We start from the raw sequence: 23,137 nt of genomic DNA on the forward strand, positions 1-23,137 counted from the left end.
AAAAACAAGCCCTACTTATGGTTCATTTAAAGTCAATTTAAATAGTGGCCAGGCAGCTATACATGTAAAAAAATGAGCATCTTTTGGAGCAAATATTGTCTTATTTTTGGGGAAACATGGTAGCAGAGCTGTAGGTTTTGACCACAACATGGATGTTGTTAGCACTGAGATAACGCCACAGAATTGATTTGACAAGAATAAATGAATATAAAGTGAGGAACCTGCAAGCAAACAGAGCTCTCGTTATGGCAAAGCATCGGGTTGATTAGAGCAGCTTTGAGCAGGTTAACCTGACACGGAGCCAAATTCCTTGTCGACTTTCACACAGTTTTAGTGGACATGTGCCGAGCCCCATGGTACAAAGGGCTGGAGAAACCCTGTTTGGGATTTCTAAGGCTGCTGCTGGGGGAATTTTAGTGGATTTCCCCACTGCTGAGAAAGCAGTAGCGATACTGTTACAATAGAGGATCCTTATCAGTGGATTCCAGTGGACTTAGATCTCTGTCCCTTGACATTTCCATTAAAATAGGCTTCCTGAGCCAATCTCGAGCAAAAGCATAGCTAAGCCTGCGTACAACACAGAAAATCGCAGAAAATCATTTATCTGCTAGAAACAGAAAGAGAAGCGACCCTTTCATCACAGGGAAAGCATCCTTATAAATCAGGGGGAGTGTTAAATATGTGCTTGAAGTTAAATGCATGCTCAAGAGCTCTCTTGGAGCGATGGGCTAAACCACGAGCGATCCCACAGCTGTCGGTAGCATTAATCTGCGGGTTTGCAGCGTTCGGGAGACACAGACACTTTCATCTTGGTTAGTCAAGTGAAATCGCTTTGTTTATTGCAATAAGGCAGGTTTGTACCTTCCCCCTTCAGCTCTTCTGCAATCTCTGGGCTGTGCCTGAACAGGATCCTATCTGTTTACTTTGACATTGAAATTACAGCAGTTTCGTTAATCTCATCTCTGCCTTGTTTATCTTCCCTATGGGCCCTGCTGGCCACTTGCAGATTGAAAAGCGGCTCCTGTTACTGTACAGTCAATAATTTATTGGCGTGACTCCGCTTCAGCACAGCATCTTCTCCAGACATACTAGTTGGAGGTGGCTCGTTTTAAGGGGAGATTTGCCCATGGGTTGTGGTGTTCGCAGCTTAAGGGGAGGTCTGAGCATCCAAAGGATGCAGGACCAGTCTGAAGCTGCAAGTTGTTCATCCCTGACACCCTGTTGAGAAACAGAGTTGCCACGCGGCCACTGGTGATAAAGATCAAGGACAGTGGCAGTACGAGATACCTCTGTGTCCTGGCTCTATTGGAATTATATTATGCGTATCTTGGTGAAAAGCTGGTGATTCTGGTCTATTTTAGGATTTTTGTTTCTTCCGGAGAACTTCAGTTTTACAAAAGGCCTCAAAGAGTGACGTTTTCATAGAAAATAGCTTAGATACGATGAAATGAAAAGTCTTCTCATTTACAACTGGCCACTTTTCCAGCTCTGTTGGCACCTGTTCACAAAGTAAAGTACGAAACAGCAGGTTTGGTTTGGAGCACATAAATGGTAACAACTCTGCAAGTACATAGGTTAATCCTTCCACCCAATAGCTTGAGTTCCTTGCAAGGTCTGGAGCATCATGGATCATCTTCAGGATTTTACAGGATTTATCATCCATTAAAAGCTACCAATTTGGAACTATTATGCAACGAAATAGGTATAAATTTGCTGTTTGTATACCTCAGAAAAATAACTTTTAGTATACTAGAAAGGGGCATGGGTATCTCCCAAAATTATCAGTGGTTTTAGCTGATTGTAGTGATCTGGGTGTTCCTGCTCCGGTGGGGGGATTGGACTGGATGAGCTTTCGAGGTCCCTTCCAATCCCTGACATTGTGAGATTCTGTGATTAGAAAATGGCAATAGCAACCCAGCTCCTAAAACTCCAAGGACCCTAATAAGACAGCCATGGGTGAGCAGGGTTTGGCGCCTGTCGTTCCACCCACACTGCGAGGCAAACGCCAACAGGTCATTTCTAATCTCCATTTTCTTCTACTCAAATCGCAAACCCAGCCAGGGGACTGTGACACCTGCCTGGGTCTCATCCTGGCACGCTCTGGTGTGGCCATGGTACCCCGGGCCATTGCACAGCTCCATCCTATGTCACCTCTATGCTCGGGGACGCAAAGCGCACAGAGAGGGGCCGGTGCAGGATTAGCTCATCCCTCGTGAGCCCCCGCTCTGCCTCACCCTGCCCTGAGCTGCTGGAAGTGCTGGGAAAATCCAGGTCTGAGCGCGGGGATGAGTAATGCCGCAGTTATCGCTTTCTTCAATCAATACGGTGTGTCCTCACACATGCCAGAGCTGGGCAAGAGCTTTTGTTTTGGCTGCTTTGGGAAAGAATCGCATTCTTTTAATATCTCAAAACAAAGATTTACCACAGGGTGCAAAAAAGACCACACGGGAAGGTGCCGCGGAGTTAACCAGAAATGTCCGTAAAAAGCGGTTGCGTGGGAGTGCCTGAGCAGCCAGCAGACGTTTCCCCCCAGCTCTGCTCATGTAACACGCTGCTCCCCCAGGTCCTGCACCCAGGAGGGCAAAGCATCGTCCTGTGGTGATGGTTGTGCTGCTCAGGCCTCTCTGATTTTGCCCTCAATATGGATTTGTTTTTATTCAGAGAGTCCCGGGTGCGTTGTGGCTCCTTGCAGCACACCATGTGTCTGTGTGTGTCTTAGCTGGCTGTATGTCTGTGTCCCCCTGTCCCTGCATCTTTCCTGCTGTCAGACCCCCCGGGTGCTTTGCTCAGCATCCTCCCAGCGCTCTGGTCCTGTGGCGGGTGCACTCGGTCACCTCCCAGCCTCTTGGGTGCGAGTGTCTCCCTGCATCATCTTCTGGCAAGAGTCCTCAACCCCCCACCCCAGTCCACCGGACACCGCTTTACACCCCTTGTGTCCCCCCCACTTTGCGCCCTGCTTCTCTGGGAAAGGAGGTGGAGGGGGCGGGTCCTCCTTTGCACCCAGATTGTGGGTGCCCCCCCTGCACCCACATCCGCGCGTCCCCTTGATCCCCGCTCTCCCATTCGAATCTCCTAGGCCCGTGGGTTCCCCAATTTGCACCCCCCGCCCGTGGGGTCTCCCCGCAGCCCGGCTCCCCCCGCCCCGTTCTCTACCGGCTCCCGGGCGGGGCCGTCGCCGCCGGGCGGCCAATGGGCGCGGGGGGGCGCGGCCGGCGGGGCCGCCGCATTTAGCGGCCGGGCCGGGTCGGGCTGTACCGGGAGGTGGCGGAGCCGGGAGCGCGGCCGGAGCAGAACATGGAGCGGGCGGCGGGGCCGGAGCGGAACATGGAGCGGGCGGCGGGGCCGGGGGGAGCGCTGGCCGAGGGGCTCATTAAGTCTCCGCGGCCGCTGATGAAAAAACAGGCGGTGAAGCGGCACCACCACAAGCACAACCTCAAGCACCGCTACGAATTCCTGGAGACGCTGGGGAAAGGCACCTACGGGAAGGTGAAGAAAGCCCGGGAGCGCTCCGGGAAACTGGTAAGGGTTCCTCCATCGCCGGTGCATCCTCACCGGGAGCCGGTGCGGGGTTTCTGAGCATCCTCTTGCTCTGAGCAGCTCGGCTGCGGTGCGTTCCCAGCCGGTAACTGGGGAGGTGCAGCCCCCGGCCGGCCCCGCTCCCGGCTGCGGTGCCGCCGTCCCCAGGCCGATGTCGCTGGCGGGGACACCCCGGAGGGACCTCGCACCCCCTCCCCGGGGGCTGTTTGCAGCTCCTCTCGCCCACTTGACCGTGTCAGGCTTCCTGGTGAAAGGAGCCCACAGATATCCGGCAGTCAAAAGCAAATATTGCACTTGAGTCTCAAGGATTTTTCCCTTCCTCTTGCCATGGTTCCTGGCTGGTTTTGCCTTTTGGCAGTGGCAGGAGGCAACACCAGCAAAGCCAGACCCCTCTGAGCCCTGTCTGATTGGAATCGTGACTTAATCAATGCCTGTGGTGCAGAACGGGACCCCCAAAAAGCACTTGCACACCCACCCCCATGAGTGATGTGAGTCCACCTGCGTGGCCCAGCAAGGCTCTGAGGGCTGCTCAGAAGAGCGGGTTGAGAGGTTGGATCACTTAAGGTCAAGGAAAACAGCCGTAAATCTGAGCGGTTTTCTTGTGTAATGCGACAGCTCTTAATGAAGTCAGATCTGGCATTTCCATTAGCCCATCAGATTCTGAAGGAGCTGCTGTTTTGCTGCATAATCAGAGCCTTGAAATGCAGCTCCTACCCACAGACCTAGAAGGATCCCTCCCCTCAGGATGGGCGAGAAGACTTGGCTTTCCCTGCCGGCACCTAACAAAGCTTGTGCAGGGAATCTCTGAACTGCCAGAAAACTCACCCGTCTGTGGAAGCCCCTTAGGACAGCAACTCATTTGTCTAGCAGCTTTACTCCATTATAATGCAAATTAAATACACAGGACAATGACTCTTCAATAAATGCTGGAGATAGTCAAAGGCTTGACTACCTAGTACCTCAACTAGCTGGTCGTGTAGGAACTGGAGGCTTAACCACAAATCTCTCCTTCCCACAAATTCTTTCTTGTAGCACTCAGCGTTTCCGGACCTGTTTAATCTTCAAGCTTATCCTGAGCTGGGTTGTTATTTGCTCCTTCTCTAAGTGGCTTTCACTTCCTAAACACGGAGGTGCGAGCAGGTGCTGCTGCCTCCGCCGGGCACCCCTCGTGGGCTCCGATCCCACGTTACCGGCTGGAGCTGCTCCATGCGTGGTTTTTGCCTCTGGCTAATCAGAAACCGTCTCTATCAGATGCACTGAATATTGAACCTTCTTGTTCTACTGCCTAGCTTTCCTTTTGCCTCCGAATTTTAACCAGCTTACCTGGAATTGGCTCAGAGCAAGGTGTGTCTAATGAGTTGGTCGATTGCAGGAAAGAGCAGGCTCCCATAGCTAAAGGGTTTTGGGGGCTTCCATGAAGATTCTTTGTCTTAAAAACTTGTTTTCTAGTTAGAAATCCTTTAGGTGATATAATGCTCATGCCTTCTGGTGGATACTTACCATCCCTTGGAAAATAGTTGTCTGTGAAATATCAAGCAGGTGGGAAGGGATTTGCTGGCTCTTTTTTGTTTCCTTTTCTTGTTCCCTGTGTCTTTTGGTTTGAAGATGCAGTGATGTGTGCAATGGTGGTGCGAACTGGCTCCTGCACCTGTTTGCATGGCAGCACTTGGCCTTTTTTCCTTGCAGCCTGGTGTTTCTCCCAGCCTGGTTCCCCAGCGCTGGCCTGCAGCCAAGTCAAGTAGAAAGAGGAGCCTCCTGTGGGACTCAATTGCAGTGTCAGAGACCTATTTGTGGGTTTGTGTGGTGTCAAGGGGAAGGCAGCACCTGGAATATTCCAAAACAGCAAAGCCTCTTTTGATCTCAAGTAAGGGGCAAACCCCAGTCTCTTCCCTAGTGGGTTGTGATCCATATTTCATGGAGCATGAAATGCTGCACTTGCAACCTGGAACAACTTCTGAAGTGCTGCCTGGGGTTGTAGCTTAATGCATCTTTCAGCAGCTGCTGAAAATACCTGTTCTGCCCCCAAAAAGCTTTTAATTAAAAGCCTTTTTGACTTGGAAAGTACTCTCGAGTTCTCTACGCTCCTGCAGCAGAACTTCTCAGGGCTGTTTCCTACAGGAGATTCTTCTCTGAGCACTGATGGTGGAGGCTGTGACAGTGTCTGTCCCCAAAGCTGCTGGTCCCCATCTCCGGGGTGGTCGGGCACAGCCTTTTCTGTCTCGATGGCAGCTCCTCTGCTGTCAGCCCTGTTAGGGAGGGGACGTTTTGGAACAAAGCTGCACCCCTGGGGAAGGATGGGCTGGCCAAGGGATTAACCTCTCTGGCAGATGGATAACTAATCCCAACCCCACGGTTCGAGCTCTGTGGGTTGAGATGTGGACCCTCCAGTGCCAGATCCTTGCTGTGCGTTTCCCAACCGCTACATAGACCCTGCCTGCGGGCAGCACTCAGCAAGGAGAGCCTGGGGCTGTCCCAGCACCCTAAACCTGCTGCAGCCCTGATTGCATCTGCCCTGGAGGTCACTAACTGCCGGGCTCATTAAATACAGCCAGTGGCATCTCCTACAGCTTCCCGTGCTGGCAGCCTGGAGACACTCGCTGTTTTTATGGACAGCGGATCTTGCACCGAGCCCCTGCTCAGCACTGGGTGTGCACGAGCATCTTGGTGAGCAAGCGAATGTGCTGCATGCCCCCCAAAATGCCGAGGCTGTTGGGTTGAAAGTTGAGCTTTAGGGGGGAGATGAACAGAGCGAGTCAACAGGGATTTGGGAGGGCAGGAGCAGGCTGGCTGGCTGCATAAAGGCTTTGCCTGCATTCTAACGGGGGTCAGGTAATCAGGGGCCAGAGAAAAAAAACATCGTTAAACTTTAACCTGTGAACCTAGCACAAGGGTCAGGGAAAAGAATACCTGACTTTCGAGAAGCTATTAGGTGCCTTCAGTATTGCTTGGTACGGAAACTTGGGCCTGGGTTATTGAACTTCTCTTGACCAGAGTCCATTCGGCTTGGGTGCCCCAAGCCCCGGTGCGGGCGCGATGCTTCTGCTGGGGGGGGTGTCCGTGGCCCCTCTCCCCGTTGCTGGGAGACGGGTGTGGAGTGTGGGGGTCCCTCCATGGGATTAATGCTGTTCCGCATTCTTGTCCGATACAAAAAAAGAGGTTCTGCTGGATTCAGTTGTAAATTCAACCCTAGGAGCACATTGTCTCTCCCCAGCCCCTTTGAAAGAGGATTAGAAGGCATCTATTCTCCAGCCCTTACTCTTCTTTCTCCTCCCCTTTCAATTTCCTTGTAGAAGGGGAACATGAAAACCCAAGTGAAAGCTGGGAAAGCGGCTCGCTGGGTCTCCCGGTCCCATGTCTAGGTGGGATCTGCTCTGTAATACCAAACTTTCCCTTACCTATATGTAATCAGCTCCTCGAAATAAGTATTTGCGAAGGAAAATGAAACCCGTTTGTTTTATTGTATTTTTTGTTTCCATGACCCCAAGAAGATGTTGTTGTTGTTATCTTCCAAGTCATGTGTGCAGGTCACATTCCTCTGGCTGGCTGCGGTCCAGCGGTGACTGTAGCCTGGGACGCGATTCCCGTAATGCACGGCACATCAATGAGGAGCTGGGCTGTGCTACCTGTGGGAGGAGGCTTGGGGGGCTCCTCTGGTAGGAGCTGGCAGCAAGTTTCCCTTGTTGGGGGAGACCGGGGGGGCTTCTCCCTTTTATACAGCAACAAGGCTTGGAAATGATGAAAACCTCACTGATGAAGTTCACTTTTATCGGGGTTGCTCTGCAAAAGGCTTTGGGAAGCTGTGATGCACCCAAACAACCCTATGCGTGTTTGTTCATCCGCAGGTGGCGATTAAGTCAATCCGGAAAGACAAAATCAAGGATGAGCAGGACCTTGTCCACATTCGGAGAGAGATTGAGATCATGTCCTCCCTCAACCACCCTCACATCATCGCTGTGCACGAAGGTGAGCCCTCCTCTCCCCTCTCCAGCAGCATCCCTGAGCGGAGCATCCCCCGTGGGGCTGGGGACCAGGGCTGGCTCTGCAGCAGCACAGTTGGCTCTCGCTGCTCTTCTCTCTGTTCATTCGGAGCAGAAGCCGTTTGCTGGTGACTCAGCAGCGCAGGCAGAGCAGATGCTGCCGGGCTGTGGTTTCCCCACCCGCATGCGGAGCAGCGGCGAGGGGAAATACTGCTCCAGAAATAGCTGCTTCCCAGCCCCTCCTGCCCAGAGAGGAAAGCTGGCTCCAAAAGTTTCTGTGGCCTTTAGAGGCTGGAAGCCTTGGTGCTGCTGTTGATGAGAGGCTGTGCTGTGGGGGCAGCTGGTGGCCAGGGTTCCCCATGATGCCCCACGTGGCTCCGGTTGTGCTAGATGCTCGTCCCAGCCATGGGAAATGCATGCTCAGGGAACCGGAGCGGTGGGAATCTCTGCGGCTCTGCTCTCAGCCTGAGGCAGGACCTCATTTGGGTACCAGAATCCTTCTCCTTCCCTCCCCTGGGGCGTAGGAAAACCAAACCGTGAAGAGCTGGGAGAGCTGGTGCTGCTGGGCTCGGCTTTACGGCCTGGGTGTCAGGGCAACACCAGCAGCGGGTGAGGGGGTCTCTCAGGTTCTAGCTGCAATCAGACTTGGAGCACATCTCCAGCTGGGTCAGGCTTTGCTTAAACACTGAGTCCCTTTGCTGCAAGCCCAGCATGGCCCGTGCTCCTCAGGGCTGGCTCTGCCGGGGCTCATCGCGCCATGGCTGGTGCCGGCGTTGTGGCCACCTCGCCAGCGTACGTGAGGTACCCAGAGTCCTTTTGTCCTTTAAACAAAAGCAAGTGGGTTGGCAGTTCGTACGCAGTGTTTGCAAGGGCTGAGTCACGCTGGCTGTTGGAATTCAAAAATATTGAGGTAGCTTTCTGCAAACAGGAAGAAAATGCTCCGCCTCTTGGCTTGAGCCTGAGCCTTGTTGGGAGCAATGGGGACACGCAGAAAGGCCACCCGGCCATGCCAGCCGGTAGCTCCATTGCCTTCCCCCTTGGCAGGGCTCTATTTAGCAAAAAACCACGTGTCTTAGACACTGTCTGGTGGAGCAAAGCCCTTTCTCCTGTGCTCTGTGGCTGCGGAGGCTGCTTGGCCAGCAGCCCTGGTGGCACTGCGAGACATGGGTGGCAGCTCTGGCTGTCCCCTGTCTGACCAGAGAGCAGGTACCTGCAGAAACCCCAGCACCTTCTGTTTTGCAAACCAGACTGAGGGCACAGGCTATGGGTTGGGCAGTGTGTTAGAGTCTGTTTGAGCTCCACCTGCTCATTAATAGGCACGTGCTAACTAGAAATCCCTTACCTCTGAGCATCCCTCCTAACACCCTGTGGCTTCCCATCTCCGCGCAGTGTTTGAGAACAGCAGCAAGATCGTCATCGTGATGGAGTACGCCAGCAAGGGGGACCTGTACGACTACATCAGCGAGCGGCAGCGGCTGACGGAGCAGGAGGCACGGCACTTCTTCCGGCAGGTCGTGTCTGCCGTCTACTACTGCCACAAGGTGGGTTGGCACCGCGCTCCCCACCGCCTCCCGTGCCCCATGGGGATGCCCAGCCTGGGCTGGGAGATGAGGGGAGCTGGTGGCTGTTGGGTTAATCCTGCCTCTTATCAAAGGGTGTGGCAGCCCTCAGGATTACGCACAGCAGCTTTTGGAAAGTCCTTGCCTTGGTTTTTCACTGCCATAGTGTGGGGCTGACTAACCCTGCCAGGTAGTTACTGACTCCTGTCCCACCCACCCACAGGGAGATGCCCAGGGCTAAAAGCCAAGCCCTGTGTCACCCATCTTGTCCCCTGGAAGGGGTGTAAAGCTGTAGGGCTCTATGTGGGGCTATGGGACAAGCTGTGCCTGCCTTGGAAAGACCCTCGAGCCTGTGGGTCTCTGCAGAGGATGCTCTAAGGCCACGTCTGGTCATGCCTTGGTCTTGGGTTGCAGGGCAACCCCTGAACCCAAAGCAAAGCCGGGTCTCATTAGGTGAGCAGCTTCAGGTCCTGGCAGAGCATGGAGCTGTGCCTGCCGTGCCCCGGTGGGTGCTGGCACCAGCTGCACTGCTGTGTGCAGGGTGCTGGTGCAGGGTGCTGCCCTACTCGTGCTCCTGAGCAGCATGGGGAGCTGATAGCGCCCATGTCAGGACGTGGTTTACAGCCTGTCCTCACCCATATATCCAGGATTATTTACTGCTCGCCCGATTGCCGTCACCGTGCCGTGTTTGCGTGCCGTGGTGCCGGTGAACGGCAGTGACCTCCCCACACTGCCTGACTTTCTCTTCCTCAAATACGCTGTGGCCTGAATTCGGCTTTCCCTTCCCTCCTGCAGAACGGGATCGTTCACAGGGACCTGAAGCTGGAGAACATCCTTCTCGATGCAAATGGGAACATCAAGGTGAGGGGCTGGCAGAGCTTGATTGTGCTTTGGGTGTCACTCAAAGGGGTCTCAGGGATGCTGCTCAGCATGGAGGGGCCATGGGTGGCTGCGACACCCTGGTGTCCCCAGGCCACATGGTCCCCTGCAGCTCTGGGAAACATTTGCTGGCATCACCTGTGCCACTGTTTGCCCGGGACATGAGGAGCCAGGAGGGCGCCTGTGCCTGCCCCGCTATCTGTGCCCGGCAGCCGAGCCTCAGCGCTGCCTATTGAAGCCATAATTGTGTATCAGACTGCTGATAAGAGGGCAAAGTCTGAACTCTGAGGTCAAAGCACAATCAGCTGCATAAGAAATGGCTCTTCCAGTGAAAGTCCCGCTCCCCGTATGTGCCAGCCAAGGTGTGGGGCAGCTCCTGCTCCGCTGGCCCCCAGCGATGCTTTTTGCCCTGGCTGGGAGCGCTGCAGCCTGGGGAGAAAGGGCACAACCGCAGCTGGGGATTGGTGCGGTTGGTGATAAACAGGCTGTGGGGCTTTTATCTCTGTAAGGGGTAATTTTGCAATTGGGAGCTCATGAGCAGGGACTGTACCTTCTGCTTATTGAGAGGTGACAGGCGTAATGAGTGTAATGAATGGCTGTGTGCGAGGTGGAGCACACAGGGACTGAAGCAGCCTTGTGTGGCAGCAAAGGAGCTGGAGGAGAGCCCAGTGGCTCTCCCTCTAACCACATCTTTGCAGCCGCCTCTAATTCTGGCGTGCTGGTGATGGGGCTGGAGGGGCAGAGCCGTGGGGCAGCTGCTGTGGTGGCTGGGATGAGCTTTTTGGCAGGGGGAGAAGGGCAGGAGCAGCCTCAGGGGTGGAAAGCTGGGGTGATGCCCTTCCTTGAATAGATCAAAGGCACCGAGGGCCAGGGTGGGCACCAGGGTGCTGAGGGTGGCGCTGGTTTCAGCCAAACCTGCAGCTCGAGAGTTTCAGGTGACAATGCTGCTCGAGAGGGAAAGGGGAACTTTGCTGCTTGATAACAGCCATAAATGTCTCCCTAGATTGCGGACTTTGGCCTGTCCAATGTTTACCAGCAAGACAAACTTTTGCAGACGTACTGCGGCAGCCCTCTGTATGCATCTCCCGAAATCATCAACGGAAGGCCGTACAAGGGGCCGGAGGTGGGTTGTCCTTCACTCCCGGTGTGGTGGGGTGTCCTGCTGCCTCTTCACTTGGACCTGGGGAAGTGCCGGGTGTTTTCCCAGAGGGACATTGTGGACAGAGCCCTCCCCATGTGGTCTGGGGTCAGAATAGGTCCCCTAAGACCAAGCACCACGTGGTCAGCAGGGTGGATGTGGTGGGATGTGGGTGGCTGGGCTGCCCCATCCTGGGAGGTTCTAGTGGGGGGTCCTGCCCAACCAGGGGGTTTGGGGCAGTCTGGTCCCTCTGTCCCCCCACTCCAGGCTCATCTGTCCCTCTGGCAGGTGGACAGCTGGTCCCTGGGCGTTCTCCTCTACGTCCTGGTCCATGGCACGATGCCATTCGATGGCCACGACTACAAGACTCTGGTCAAGCAGATCACAAGCGGGGAATACCGGGAGCCCACCAAGCTGTCGGGTAAGCAGGCCCCACCATCCCACGCATCCCCTCTCCCCATCCCACGCTCCCTTCCCTGCCTGACCTTCCTCCTCCTCAGATGCCTGCGGGCTGATCCGCTGGATGCTGATGGTGAACCCCGAGCGCCGTGCCACCATCGAGGACATCGCCACGCACTGGTGGGTGAACTGGGGCTACAAAATGCCTGTTGGGGAGCAAGAGCTGCTGCGGGAGAGCGAGTCCCCCCTGGCCACGGTGGCAGAGTGGCTTCGCCGTTCCTCCCGGCCCCTCCTGGAGAACGGCTCCAAGGTGCGATGCTTCTTGAAGCAGCACATCCCCAGTGTGACTGTGGAGCGGCAGCGCTCCCTCAAGAAGTCCAAGAAGGAGAACGACGTCTCCCATGCGCTGCAGGAGGTGGCCCTGACCTCGGAGAACCCTTCTAAGTCCATCCTCAAGCGGCCCAAGGGCATCCTGAAGAAGAGAAACTCCTGCGAGCAGAAGGTGCCGGGTCCTGGCCCCCCGCTGGCAGCAGCCGTGGGAGAGGCGAGGGGTGAGGATGATGAGGTGGCTGCTGCGGGTCTCACCCGCATCCTGTCCTCAGGGATGCTGCCTGGTGGCACAGGTGACAGAGCGGCGCCCGTGGCCATGCCCAAGAAGGGAATACTTAAGAAGCCGCCGACGAGGGAGTCGGGGTATTACTCATCCCTGGAGTGCTGCGAGTCTGGGGATGTCCTGGATGCGGGGAGCTTGGACCTTGATGGGAGTGTGTTTGCTGACACCCCCTCCCCGGAGCAAGGTCCCCAGGGCCTCCCTGCCCGCAGGAAAGGCATCCTCAAGCACAACGGCAAGTTCTCCTCCAGAGGCGCCCGGCCGGACAGCCCCCCTGGGCCAGGTTTTGGGGGCTTCAGTGAGGTGCCCCTGCCCCAGGTGCCCCGTGCCCGCCCGGCCAGCGCCGTCAGCGAGGACAGCATCCTCTCCACAGAGTCCTTCGACCAGCTCGACCTGCCCACCCGCGTCCCCCCCGGCGGCGGGGGCATGCGGGGCTGCGTCTCTGCCGACAGCCTCCTGCGGCTGGAAGAGGAGGAGGAGGCGGAGGAAGGGCGCAGGTTGCGCCGCTGGACTGTGACCCATTGCCGGAGCCCCCTGGGAGAGAGCAGCTTGTCCCTGGCGGGCTGTGACAATGTCACTGAGGTCTACCGGTGTGCCCTGGCCATCGGCATGAAGCTGAGCTGAGGGCACCTCTTGTCAGGGTTCCCCGGGGGGGTGTGTGTTGGGGAGGGGGCTGAGCTCCCCCTGCCCCGGGGCTGCTGGAGCGGCTGAGCCACATCCCACCTATTTATTCTGCAGCCTCGGGGAGGGAGCCGTGGTGGCTGTGGGGTGTTGGTGAGGGGACACCCCAAAACCAGGACATTAAATGGACCAAAATCATCCAGCCACCACCCCTGTGGAAGGGCGGGGGGTCCCGGGGGCTCCTTGCTGCTGTCACCCCTCACAAACAGGCTCATCTCATTGGGGGGAGGGGGAAAACAAGGGCTTGGGGGGATTTTTGTTTTTCTTTGCACTGATTTTGGCTGCACAAGGTAACGGATGGGGCGGGTGATATACCTCAACACAGCTGGAGATGGAGCAGCGGCGGGGAGGTGCTGGCAATGGGGTCCAACCAGCCCAACCCCAGCCCTTCCCTCTCCTGCACTGACAAACCCAACTGGATCTGACCAAAACCCCACTCTGAGAAGATGCTCTGATGCCAACTTTTTAATGTTGAAAGGAGTAAAAAAAAAAGTGCCTTTGGTGAGGCGCTGCTTCTTTATTTATTGCCTTTGTCCAACTTGATGTAAAAGTTCAGCAGCACGGGCTGTGTCTGGCTCCGTACTGGCCCCCGGCTTGGAGGGGGTGAAGTGTTTGTGCCCTTGCCTCCTGTGCCGCGCTCAAAGCTCCGTTGCACTATTGCTGTGTGTTTGCTGGCCCTTGCCCTTCTCCAGGGTGTGTGTGTTTTCTCCTGCTTCCTCCAAAGTGGTCTTGAGAAAACCATTAAATGAGAAGCAAACGGTAGATGTGAGTTGTTCTCTTGATTGCTGTTCCTATGCAGCTTGGGGGGAACAGGGAATTTTGGTGGGGGGCTGCTGGCTCCAGCTCTCCATCCTGCACCGGTGGCTGCTGGTTCCCATGGGAACAGGGCTTTGCATGGTGCTGGCTCTTGCTCCGGTGCAGGTGAACATGAGTTGGCTCCAGACACAGCTTCTGTGGCTTGTAACATCTGCTGTGGCACTGAAACCAGCTTTATTGCTCTACGAAGCGCTGTAACGATTTCCTGTTTCCAGTTGGGTTAATAGGAGCCGTTTTGGGTGTCCTCCACCCCGCAGGAATGCTGCCCCTTGTCACACCGGGCTGAAGCCACGGGGGGGACACACACATGCTTGGCCCCCTGCCGCGCATTCCCCACGTGCTTCCTGCACCATTAAGAAACACCGGAGTGCTTAAAGCTGCTCCAAGGGCATCCAGCTTAGCCAGGGCAAAGTTCTGGTGCCCTGTGGGCTGCCAAGGCAGGATGGGGTGAGCTGGGGGCTGCAGCACCCATGGGTGCAGGGCATGGAGCATCCCAAGGTGGAGGTCAGATTGGGCTGAGTTTTTAACGGCCACCAAGGGACAGAGTCTCCTTTTTGGAAAGGACCTGAGGGTTTGGTTTCTGGAGCATCCTGGGGTGCTGTGGTCCTGTTTTGTTAATGATTTGCAGGAAAACATTATTGCGGAGTGGCTTTAGAGGTGGGCTGAGCTGTGGGCACCGCATGAGGGTGAGTTACGTGTGTCCTGGTTACTGTTTGTGCTGGTTTAGGAGTCTTGGTGGGTGCAGCCCAGCCCTGGCTTGTGGCAGCAAGTGGAGCCCCTGCCCACCCTGTCCTGGGCTGCAGCGATGGGCAAGGGTGAGATCTCACTTGTCTGGACTGAGCTTTTGCCAAGAAAGGTTGGGCCAGATGATCCATGGGGTCCTTTCCAACCTGGGATTCTATTATTCTATGATTCTATTATTCTATGATTCTCTGACATGCAGTGGGAGGCTCCCAGGGCCGGATGGAGGGTGAAGGAGGCAGCCTCAGCCCCAAGGCACCCCAGGGTGGGTGGGAGGGGACCCTGCGGGTGCTCCCCTCCCTGAATTCCCCCGCCAGCCCTTGGAGACGTTCCTTTCATCTCAGCCCTGATTTCCGCTGCCTCTGAGCCCCCCTTTCAGCCCTCGACTATTATTAACGGCTCTTTTATTCAGCCCTTTCATCCCAAGGATTCACAAACCCTCCCCTTCCCTCCTGCCTCCCGAACTCCCGGGAGCAGCTTAGCGCAGCCCCCGCCCTGTCCCCCCGTGGGTGTTTGAATCGGGTGCAAATGACCTCAGCCGCATTTTGCTGAGAAAATGCCAGTTTTTGGGGGTGGCTTCAGCCAACCTCCTGCATTTGCTGCCAGCACGGGCAGCACCACCTCGGCATGTGGGGATGGAGCTGTGCTCCTGCCAGACTGGCTTGAGGGGGAGAGAAAAGGGGAGAAACACCACAAAATAAATTGTCCCGGATGATGAGGTGATGCTGGAGTGCTTGAAGCACAATCCCTATGGATTTATACCGATCGACACAAGCTTCCCTTGTCTCTGTCCCAAATGGTTATGGGGTGAAGCCAACCTGCAGCAAGCACCTGGGGGGCAGCCTGGACACCCCTGCCTGTCCTTGGAGTGCTGGTTTCTTATTGGGAGCTACTGGTGTATCCCCATGGGCTGCACCTCAGGGACTGATGTTGCCAAAGGGCAGGTGTGGGGATTTTCAGGCATGAAAATGGGGCATTTCCAGGGATTTTTCAGGTGTGGGGGTGTCACTTGCACCCCAGGTGTGCTGCCTCATGCACCAGCCCAGCCCCATCACCCTGCTCATTGGGGGCTGTTTTGGGAGCCACAGCCCCATCACCCTGCTCATCGGGGGCTGTTTTGGGAGCCACAGCCCCGTGCAACATCCACCAGCAGCCCCAGCACACAGAAAAAGGGGAGAAGAGGCTATTTTGTGGCTGGGGCGGGGGTGAGCTGGCTCCATCACCGCTCCTGCAGGTCCTGCCGCGCCTGGCTGGGTTTCCCGGCAGAGGGGAACTGTGGGCGCTCCCCTGGCCCCGAGGAGCTGCCGGAGCCCTGAGTCACCCTGCAGCACCCTGCAGCACCCTGCAGCACCCCACTCCTGTCCAGGCTTGTGCCGTGGTGCCCGGATGCACTGAGCCCATATTTGGGGATCAGAGTGGTGGGGACGCAGCATGGGAAGGGAGACATGTGCCTTCCCGGGGGGGGACACCTGTGACCCCAGGGAAGGCTGGCAGCAAAGCCTTTTGCACAGAACTGTTGGGAAAGTGGCTGCAGGCAGCGCAGGTGCAGCTGGCATCTCGCTGGCGCTCGCAAGATCTGTTCTCATATCGACGGAAAGGAGACGGTGGCAGGACTGCAGTCTGATCTCGTTAGCGATCAGCTCCTAACGATGCCCAGGGCACGGAGCGGCTCAAGGAAAAGGGGGTGGATGCCGCAGGTTCTCTGGGGTTTTGCTATTGACCATCTGCCCAGCTGCCATCTCTCTGATGGCCGTGACAGCCACACCACCGTTCCTTCCTATAGAAATCTCCTGTAGTTGTTTTTTCATTCATTTTCCTCAGCTTTGCCGCTTGAACATTTTTGTGTCTGTGTGACACGCCGTGGGCCCAGAGCCAACAATATTTCTAAGGCATTTTGTCATAACTTTGAGTGCGAGAACAATTAACACAACAAAGTTTAGATGTTTCTTTTGCATGAGATGCTTTCAAAGTGGGGCGCTTTTTTTTCCACTACTACCTGTTTGATTGCTGGAATTCTTTGAAGATCTGAAGGAGAGAAATCCCCACATGAAAGTCCTCCTGTCTTCAATGGCACTTTGCTACAGCCTGGAGCAGCCGAAAAAAGGGAGGAAGCGGCATCCGGAAACTTTGATCCTGTTTCCCTGGAGCACAAGGAATAGCTGCATCACATCTGAGCCTGAGACTTAAAAATGTGACCCCAGACCCCACTGGGACACAGATAACTGAGTGCTGGTGACCACCCTGAAGCCCCAGTGCCCTCCCGAAGCTGCTCGGGTCTCTGCTGGAGGACAGAGCCCATGGGGTTTCCGAGCAGGATGGCTCTGCCCATGTCTCCAGCCCATCAGTAGGACGGGGCAGAGGGGATCAGGGGGAATTTGCAGCCAGGGGACTGTCCAGCCATCCCCTGTCCTGCCTGTCACCTGCAGGGCCGTCCAGCCCATTGTGCCTGTGGGAGCTGCTGGGATATGAGCGCCACAATCATAGAATCATTTCAGCTGGAAGAGACCCTCAGGATTAAGTCCAACCATAACCCAACTCTAGCACTAACCCATGTCCCTGAGAACCTCGTCTAAACGCCTTTTAAACCCCTCCAGGGATGGTGACTCCAGCACTGCCCTGGGCAGCCTGTTCCAACGCCCCACAGCCCTTTCCAGGAAGAATTTTTTCCTAATATCCAATCTAAACCTCCCCTGGTGCAACTTGAGGCCATTTCCTCTTGTCCTATCATTTGTTCCTTGGGAGAAGAGACCAACCCAACCCCCTCCATGCTCCAAGCTCCTTTCAGGCAGTTCAGAGATCAGAAGGTCTCCCCTCAGCTCCTGTTCTCCAGGCTGAGCCCCCCAGTTCCCTCAACCGCTCCTCAACTCGCATTGTGGGACCCACAAACGCTCCCACCAGACAACCCAAGCATCCCTCCCAGATCAACCCATCCCTTCCCGAGCCCACACGGCTGCATGGCCAGTTGCCATATGCCAATAAACCCCCCCACGCTCCTTGAGTGCTTCATATACGTGCAAAGCAGGCACGGGAGGCACAAAGCTGGCAGAGCTCCCACGGAGACACGGTGAACCAGCCGTGCTGGCTCGACCGCCCGGGTGTCCCGTCCCCTGCGCCCCGGGCTGCCAGCGGGCTCCGTGGGGCCATGGCACACCCAGATGCTGTCTGCTTGCCAGGCTGCCAGCTCGGCCCTCCCCGCCAGAGCCGGCTGAACCGCTTTCTCTGGGTACGGGCTCGGCTTCTTGCAAAAGCAGGTGAGGGAAGAGAGGAGCCCATTTTTCCGCAGGCAGCGGCTGGGGGGGGATCAGGACTCAGCGCTGCTCGCAGTTCCCAGCTGGGATGCAAACCTGCTCCTGACATCATGCGGTGATGTCCCAATCTATGCAAACACCATGAGCAAGAAGCAGGCCTGCTGGCAACTAGATGGGGATTGGCATTCTCGTTTGACACCTGAAGAAACCCGAGTCACCGCGTGACTAAAGATGCAAAGTGTTGCCTCACTGGATTGTCAGGATTGCCTTGGTTGGCTGGGTACCAACCTTCCGAATTTGGGACCCGCCAGGTCCAGCCCTTTCTAGAAACCCGTCTGGGTGCTTCTTAACCTTCACAGGCAACCAGATACGCTGGGAAAATCACCCTTCCCTGCAGGTCCCAGCAGTCCCGGGCTCCCTTCCCGTGTGAGACACAGGACGAGCTCCCTCCCGGTGCTGGGCTGGGGATGGAGCTGCCCAGCTGGTGCAGAAATGCCCTTGGCAGAGGGGAGGGCACCAGCCCATGGGCAACGGGGCAGGGATGGCAGAGCCATCACGGACCTGTCGGGGTGTCCGGAGCAGGTTGCAGGACCCTGAGCCTTTGGCTATTTGCTGCTTTGACTTGGGGCACCGAACTTTTAATCTGATTTATCTTGGGAGGTGCGCATGGATCCTCGCCCAGCCCTGGGCACAACCGCTGGGTCTCAGCTGAGAGTGCCCAGCAGGTGCTTGGCTGGGTCGGTACCTTTAGACAAAGCAGTTTAAAGGGGAGAGACGGTGCCATCCCTTTGCCCCTTCCCTTGCTGGGCAGGAGGCAGCTGGGGGTGATGGGCAGCACAGCCCCCTCAGCCTCCTTCATGCTATGATCAGTCCAGCAGCATTATTTTTCCTAATCTTATCTAGTTGTCTTTCTCCTGGTTTCTCTTGTGTGCTTTTCTCTCCCTGCCTTCCCCTCCCTCCCCTGTGCTTTGTAGCCAGCGACAGCCCTGCTTCCCCCCTCCAGCCCTTCGCTTTGATCCTAGGAAGGAGCAATTGATCCTCCTTATCTCTATTGCGGTAAGAGACATTCCCAGCACTGCCCTTAATTAAATTCCTCTTCATTTTCTTCTGTTAGCCTTTCTTTCCCCCAACCCCAGACGAGTATTTATTTTTAAACGTGCAATTAAATTATTAGATTGGCCATGAGAATAGCAGGAGCCAGATCTGCTGGGGCTCCGCTCCACATGGTTCAGGGGGTAACGTCAGGTTTTTCCCCTGCTCTCCCTGAGCCATGGGCTGTTGGATTCATTTGAGCTCAGGGTGCTGATGTTCACTTGTGCCTGAGCATCGGTGCACGGGGTTGGCAGCAGCATCCTCCACCCTGCTGTGCCCTGGGGAGGGCCATGGTGGCACTGGCACCAGCTGCGGTGACACAGGCACTGGGCACGGCTGCTCATGCCAGGTGACACCCGAGTGCCCTGGATCCGGCCCCAGCTGCAGCTCTGCGCCACTTTAAGCTTTTCCGCTCGGAAATTTTTCCTCCAGACACTTTGACCTCGGGGGCAGTGCGTATTTTTCATGTAGATCAGCCGAAATTCCCCCGGAGACAGCGCAGGAATGTGAAGCATGTTATCCTTGGTACCAGGTCTTTCTTTTTACGGCCTAAGCTTGGCCACGCCGGCAGGGGGGAGGGAACGTCTGGGGTCCCCGCCGTCTTTCCCATTGATGATTGCCAACATCCCCTCCAGGCCCCTTTCCTCCTCCTCCTTGGGAAAAATGTCTCTCCCTGATGCGCTTGGGTCTGCGGGTGCCAGGGTGAGGGTCTCTCTGGGTTTGCAGCGGGGTGAGTGGGGGCAAACCGGGGGTGAGACGATGTCAGCAGCACCCTAAAAAGGTGCTGAGCACCTCCAGGTCCCTGCACAAGGGAGCAGCCTCCAGCTCTTAGTGCTCCGTTCCTCGGACACACAGGGAGGTCCCCAGAGCCGTGGGGATGCTGAGGGACTATTTTGGGAGATCACCGGCAGAGCAGAGGGCAGCAAATACATTATTTTATCACCCAAGGCTCGTGCAGCTGCAAACGCGACGGTGTAACGCTAGTGAGATAAATCGCTGCCTCATTCATCTCCATTAAATGCAATTACCCCTTAGATACCAAACCGATTTATTATGATTACTTCTTCCAAGCTCGCTGCGGTGACAGGAGATCATGCACATGAAGTATCCACGCCACCCCCCCGTATTGGGTCTCACAGGGGGTGTGAGCTGCTCCCCACACTGGGGAAAGAGTGACCAAGCCTTGGGGACCCTGCATGCAGGGCCACAATGTCCCCATGCCCAGTGGCACCAGCTGGACATGTCTCGCAGCACCAGTGCTGCCCGGGCCCCCGCCGCCCCCGTCACTCTGTCTTATCCCACTCTCAATAGCGGACTGGGAGCCCAGCTGCAGCTATTACATAAAATGCAATTAGCGATGCGGGTGAGGGAGGCCTGAATGGCATTAAGGAATTCCTCCCGGGCTGACGTCAAAGCTTCACCTCTCCTCCTGCCACCCACACAAAGGGGGCCGTTATGAGCCCCCCCGGCCCTGCTGTGCCAGTGCCCGCTGGGAGAATGCGAGTCCTCATGGAGCCCCCGGCTGCACATGCCATGGGGGGATTGTCCCTGCGACAAGTGTCACCGGCATCTCCCTGGGAGGGATTTTCAGGCTCCTGCACCCCCCTTGCCAGCCATGGGAAGATACGAGAGGGGGGCTCAGCCGGGTGCCTGGCCTGGGGAGCGGGAGGGTGCTGTATGCTGGAGGGGCAGGGGGATGCTGCTCTGGCATGACCCAGCCCACCGGCTCGGGATTGAGGGGAATTGGGGACAGGAGCTACCACAGGTCCAAAACTCCTGCTGGGATAGCAGTCACCCAGAGCTCCGCTCACTGCCCCAGCACTGGGGCCTCCTTCAGCCGCTGCCAAGCAGGCCGGTGCCAGGACACGAACATTTTGATGTGAATGCCCTAAAATGTCCCAGGTTGCTTCCTCTGCAGCCCCATCCCTGCTGCCGGGAGTTGAGTGTGGCAGAGCTTTCCTGAGCAAGGGGAGGTGGCAGAGCTCATGTTCCCATCCCAACACCTTCTCCACCTTGCAGAGGACACTGCGATGTACTAAAGAGAGTAGAGAGGAGGTGACGGAGCTGGTGAGGGGCTGGAGCACAAGTGTGATGGGAGCAGCTGAGGGAGCTGGGGGGTTCAGCTGGAGAACAGGAGCTGAGGGGAGACCTTCTGATCTCTGAACTGCCTGAAAGGAGCTTGGAACCAGGGGGGGTCGGGCTCTGCTCCCCAGGAACAAGCGCCAGGAGCAGAGGAAACGGCCTCAAGTTGCACCAGGGGAGGTTGAGGTTGGATCTGGGGAACAATTTCTTCCCCAAAGGGCTGTGGGGCATTGGAACAGGCTGCCCAGGGCAGTGCTGGAGTCACCGTCCCTGAGGATGTTTAAAATGCATTTAGACAAGGTTCTTAGGGCCATGGGTTAGTGCCAGAGTGAGGTTACAGTTGGACTTGATGATCCTGAGGGTCTCTTCCAACTGAAATGGTTCTATGATTCTATGGTGGCTGGTGCTGAGCTGTGACACCCACCTTCTTCGGTGCCTGAGCCCAGGTGCTTGCTGTTTCCCGCAGAAACCCCCATTTCCCACCAGCTCAGGGTCACCAGCATTCCCCCAAGCCGCTCTCCCCAGGCATCAAGGGGTTAAAGAGCTAATTAGCTTAAAGCGCTAATTAGATTGCAGAACCCCACCCACCCTGTCTCTATAATGCATGTAGGGAGGTGGGGCCCCCCTGTGGCCGCGGCTCTGAGACCGGCAAGAAACGAGGGTTTTCCCCTCTCCTACCTGCAGCCCTGGGCTTGCAGCCCCTGGGGCAGCTTCCCCCCAGGCTCTCAGGGTCTGGGCTCAGAGCTGGATGAGGGAGCTCAGGCTTTGAAACTGAATCACTTGCTGCTTTGTTGTTGTAGGTATTTAGTGCAGAAGGTGCTGATACAGCCTGTGCTCTGTGGAACCTGAGGATGGGGTGAGTTTTCCTAGCCCTGTGCCCCAAAATCAGTGCAGCTCGGGGCAAGCCCACCTTGCTCACACAAAGTTTTTTGGGGGTGTGATCAGAAGATGTGCCCTGGTGGCCAGCACTGGGCCCTTGTGGCCAGGAAGGCCAATGGTACCTGGGGTGGGTTAGAAGGGGGGGTCAGTAGGTCAGAGAGGTTCTCCTGCCCCTCTGCTCTGCCCTGGGGAGACCACCCCTGGAATATTGTGTCCAGTTGTGGCCCCTCAGCTCCAGAAGGACAGGGAACTGCTGGAGAGAGTCCAGCGCAGCCACCAAGATGCTGAAGGGAGTGGAGCATCTCCCGTGTGAGGAAAGGCTGAGGGAGCTGGGGCTCTGGAGCTGGAGAAGAGGAGACTGAGGGGGGACTCGTTCATGTTTACAGATATCTAAAGGGGCAGTGTCAGGAGGATGGAGCCAGGCTCTTCTCGGTGACAACCAGTGGTAGGACAAGGGGCAATGGGTGCAAACTGGAACACAAGAGGTTCCACTGAAAGAGGAGAAGCAACTTGTTCCTGGTGAGGGTGTCAGAGCCTGGCCCAGGCTGCCCAGGGAGGCTGTGGAGTCTCCTTCTCTGCAGACATTCAAACCCGCCTGGACACCTTCCTGTGGAACCTCAGCTGGGTGTTCCTGCTCCATGGGGGGATTGCACTGGATGAGCTTTCCAGGGCCCTTCAACCCCTGACATTCTGGGATTCTGTAGTTCACGGCTTTCAAAATCACTGGAGTGGCACCCGCTTGCACCAGAGGATCTGACTGTGTGTATACTTTTATATATATATTTTTATATATATGTGTGTGTATAGATATATTACATAAATACATATGTATGAAATAATTTAAGAAACATCCCAGACAGCATGCTGTGCTCTTGTGTAGGGCTGGGAAGGCAGCTGCTTGCCTCCTCCTGCTCTACCAGCTTTGATTCACAAATGGAAAGAGAGTCTTGAATTAAATTAAAAACCGCACACACGCACACACACACACGACACGGTGCAGAGGCTGTAAAACTCAGAGGTGTGATGCTGGCAAGTCCAGGTGTCCCTGAAGAGATCAAATCAACCAAAGCCAAAGGAGGGGGAAATAAATAAATGAAGGGAAAGTGGTGGAGGGGGGGATCTCACTGGTGCTAGTGCTGTCCCCAGTGTCTGCCCAGGCTCCCGTGGGGACACGGGGTCAATGTCACAGCCCCGGGCTGTGATGCAGTTGGGAGAGGTTGGTGGGATGTGCATGTCCTGCTGCATTCACCTCGGACTTGCTTTCTCCTTCACCACGTGCTTCGCTTTCGCTCCATTCTGCGCCCGAGCTTTTTGCCATCTTGGTCTTCAAGGATGAAAGGGAAAACCCAGCCCCAACAAACCCCTCTCTTCCCTCTGCAGAAAGTTCTCCAGGAGCTGGATTTGGTCCAGCTCAACCCTTCCCATTGACAGACCTCCTTCCCACAGACTTTCAGAACAGAATGACCTTAAAAAACAACCAACCCCAAGCCCCTAGAAAA

General features: G+C 56.1%; 1 protein-coding gene across 1 annotated transcript; it reads left to right on the top strand.

The window, feature by feature from the left end:
- Positions 1–3,269: 3,269 nt before the first annotated feature.
- Positions 3,270–13,542, top strand: NUAK2 (NUAK family kinase 2). Its single transcript, XM_065854507.2, has 7 exons — positions 3,270–3,519; positions 7,380–7,500; positions 8,904–9,055; positions 9,869–9,934; positions 10,956–11,075; positions 11,379–11,511; positions 11,591–13,542. Exons 1-7 carry the CDS (start codon positions 3,295–3,297, stop codon positions 12,721–12,723), a joined length of 1,950 nt encoding a protein of 649 aa, XP_065710579.1. The 5' UTR covers positions 3,270–3,294; the 3' UTR covers positions 12,724–13,542.
- Positions 13,543–23,137: the final 9,595 nt, after the last annotated feature.

The sequence above is a fragment of the Patagioenas fasciata genome, chromosome 21 (genome assembly GCF_037038585.1).
Source record: "Patagioenas fasciata isolate bPatFas1 chromosome 21, bPatFas1.hap1, whole genome shotgun sequence".
Taxonomy (NCBI): domain Eukaryota; kingdom Metazoa; phylum Chordata; class Aves; order Columbiformes; family Columbidae; genus Patagioenas; species Patagioenas fasciata.

Bases quoted from the DNA above. Each gene is read 5' to 3' on its own strand.
- NUAK2 (XM_065854507.2), top strand. From the start codon at position 3,295: ATGGAGCGGGCGGCGGGGCCGGAGCGGAACATGGAGCGGGCGGCGGGG. The intron at 7,501-8,903 runs GTGAGCCCTCCT...ATCTCCGCGCAG, and splicing joins CATCATCGCTGTGCACGAAG to TGTTTGAGAACAGCAGCAAG. The intron at 9,935-10,955 runs GTGAGGGGCTGG...ATGTCTCCCTAG, and splicing joins ATGCAAATGGGAACATCAAG to ATTGCGGACTTTGGCCTGTC.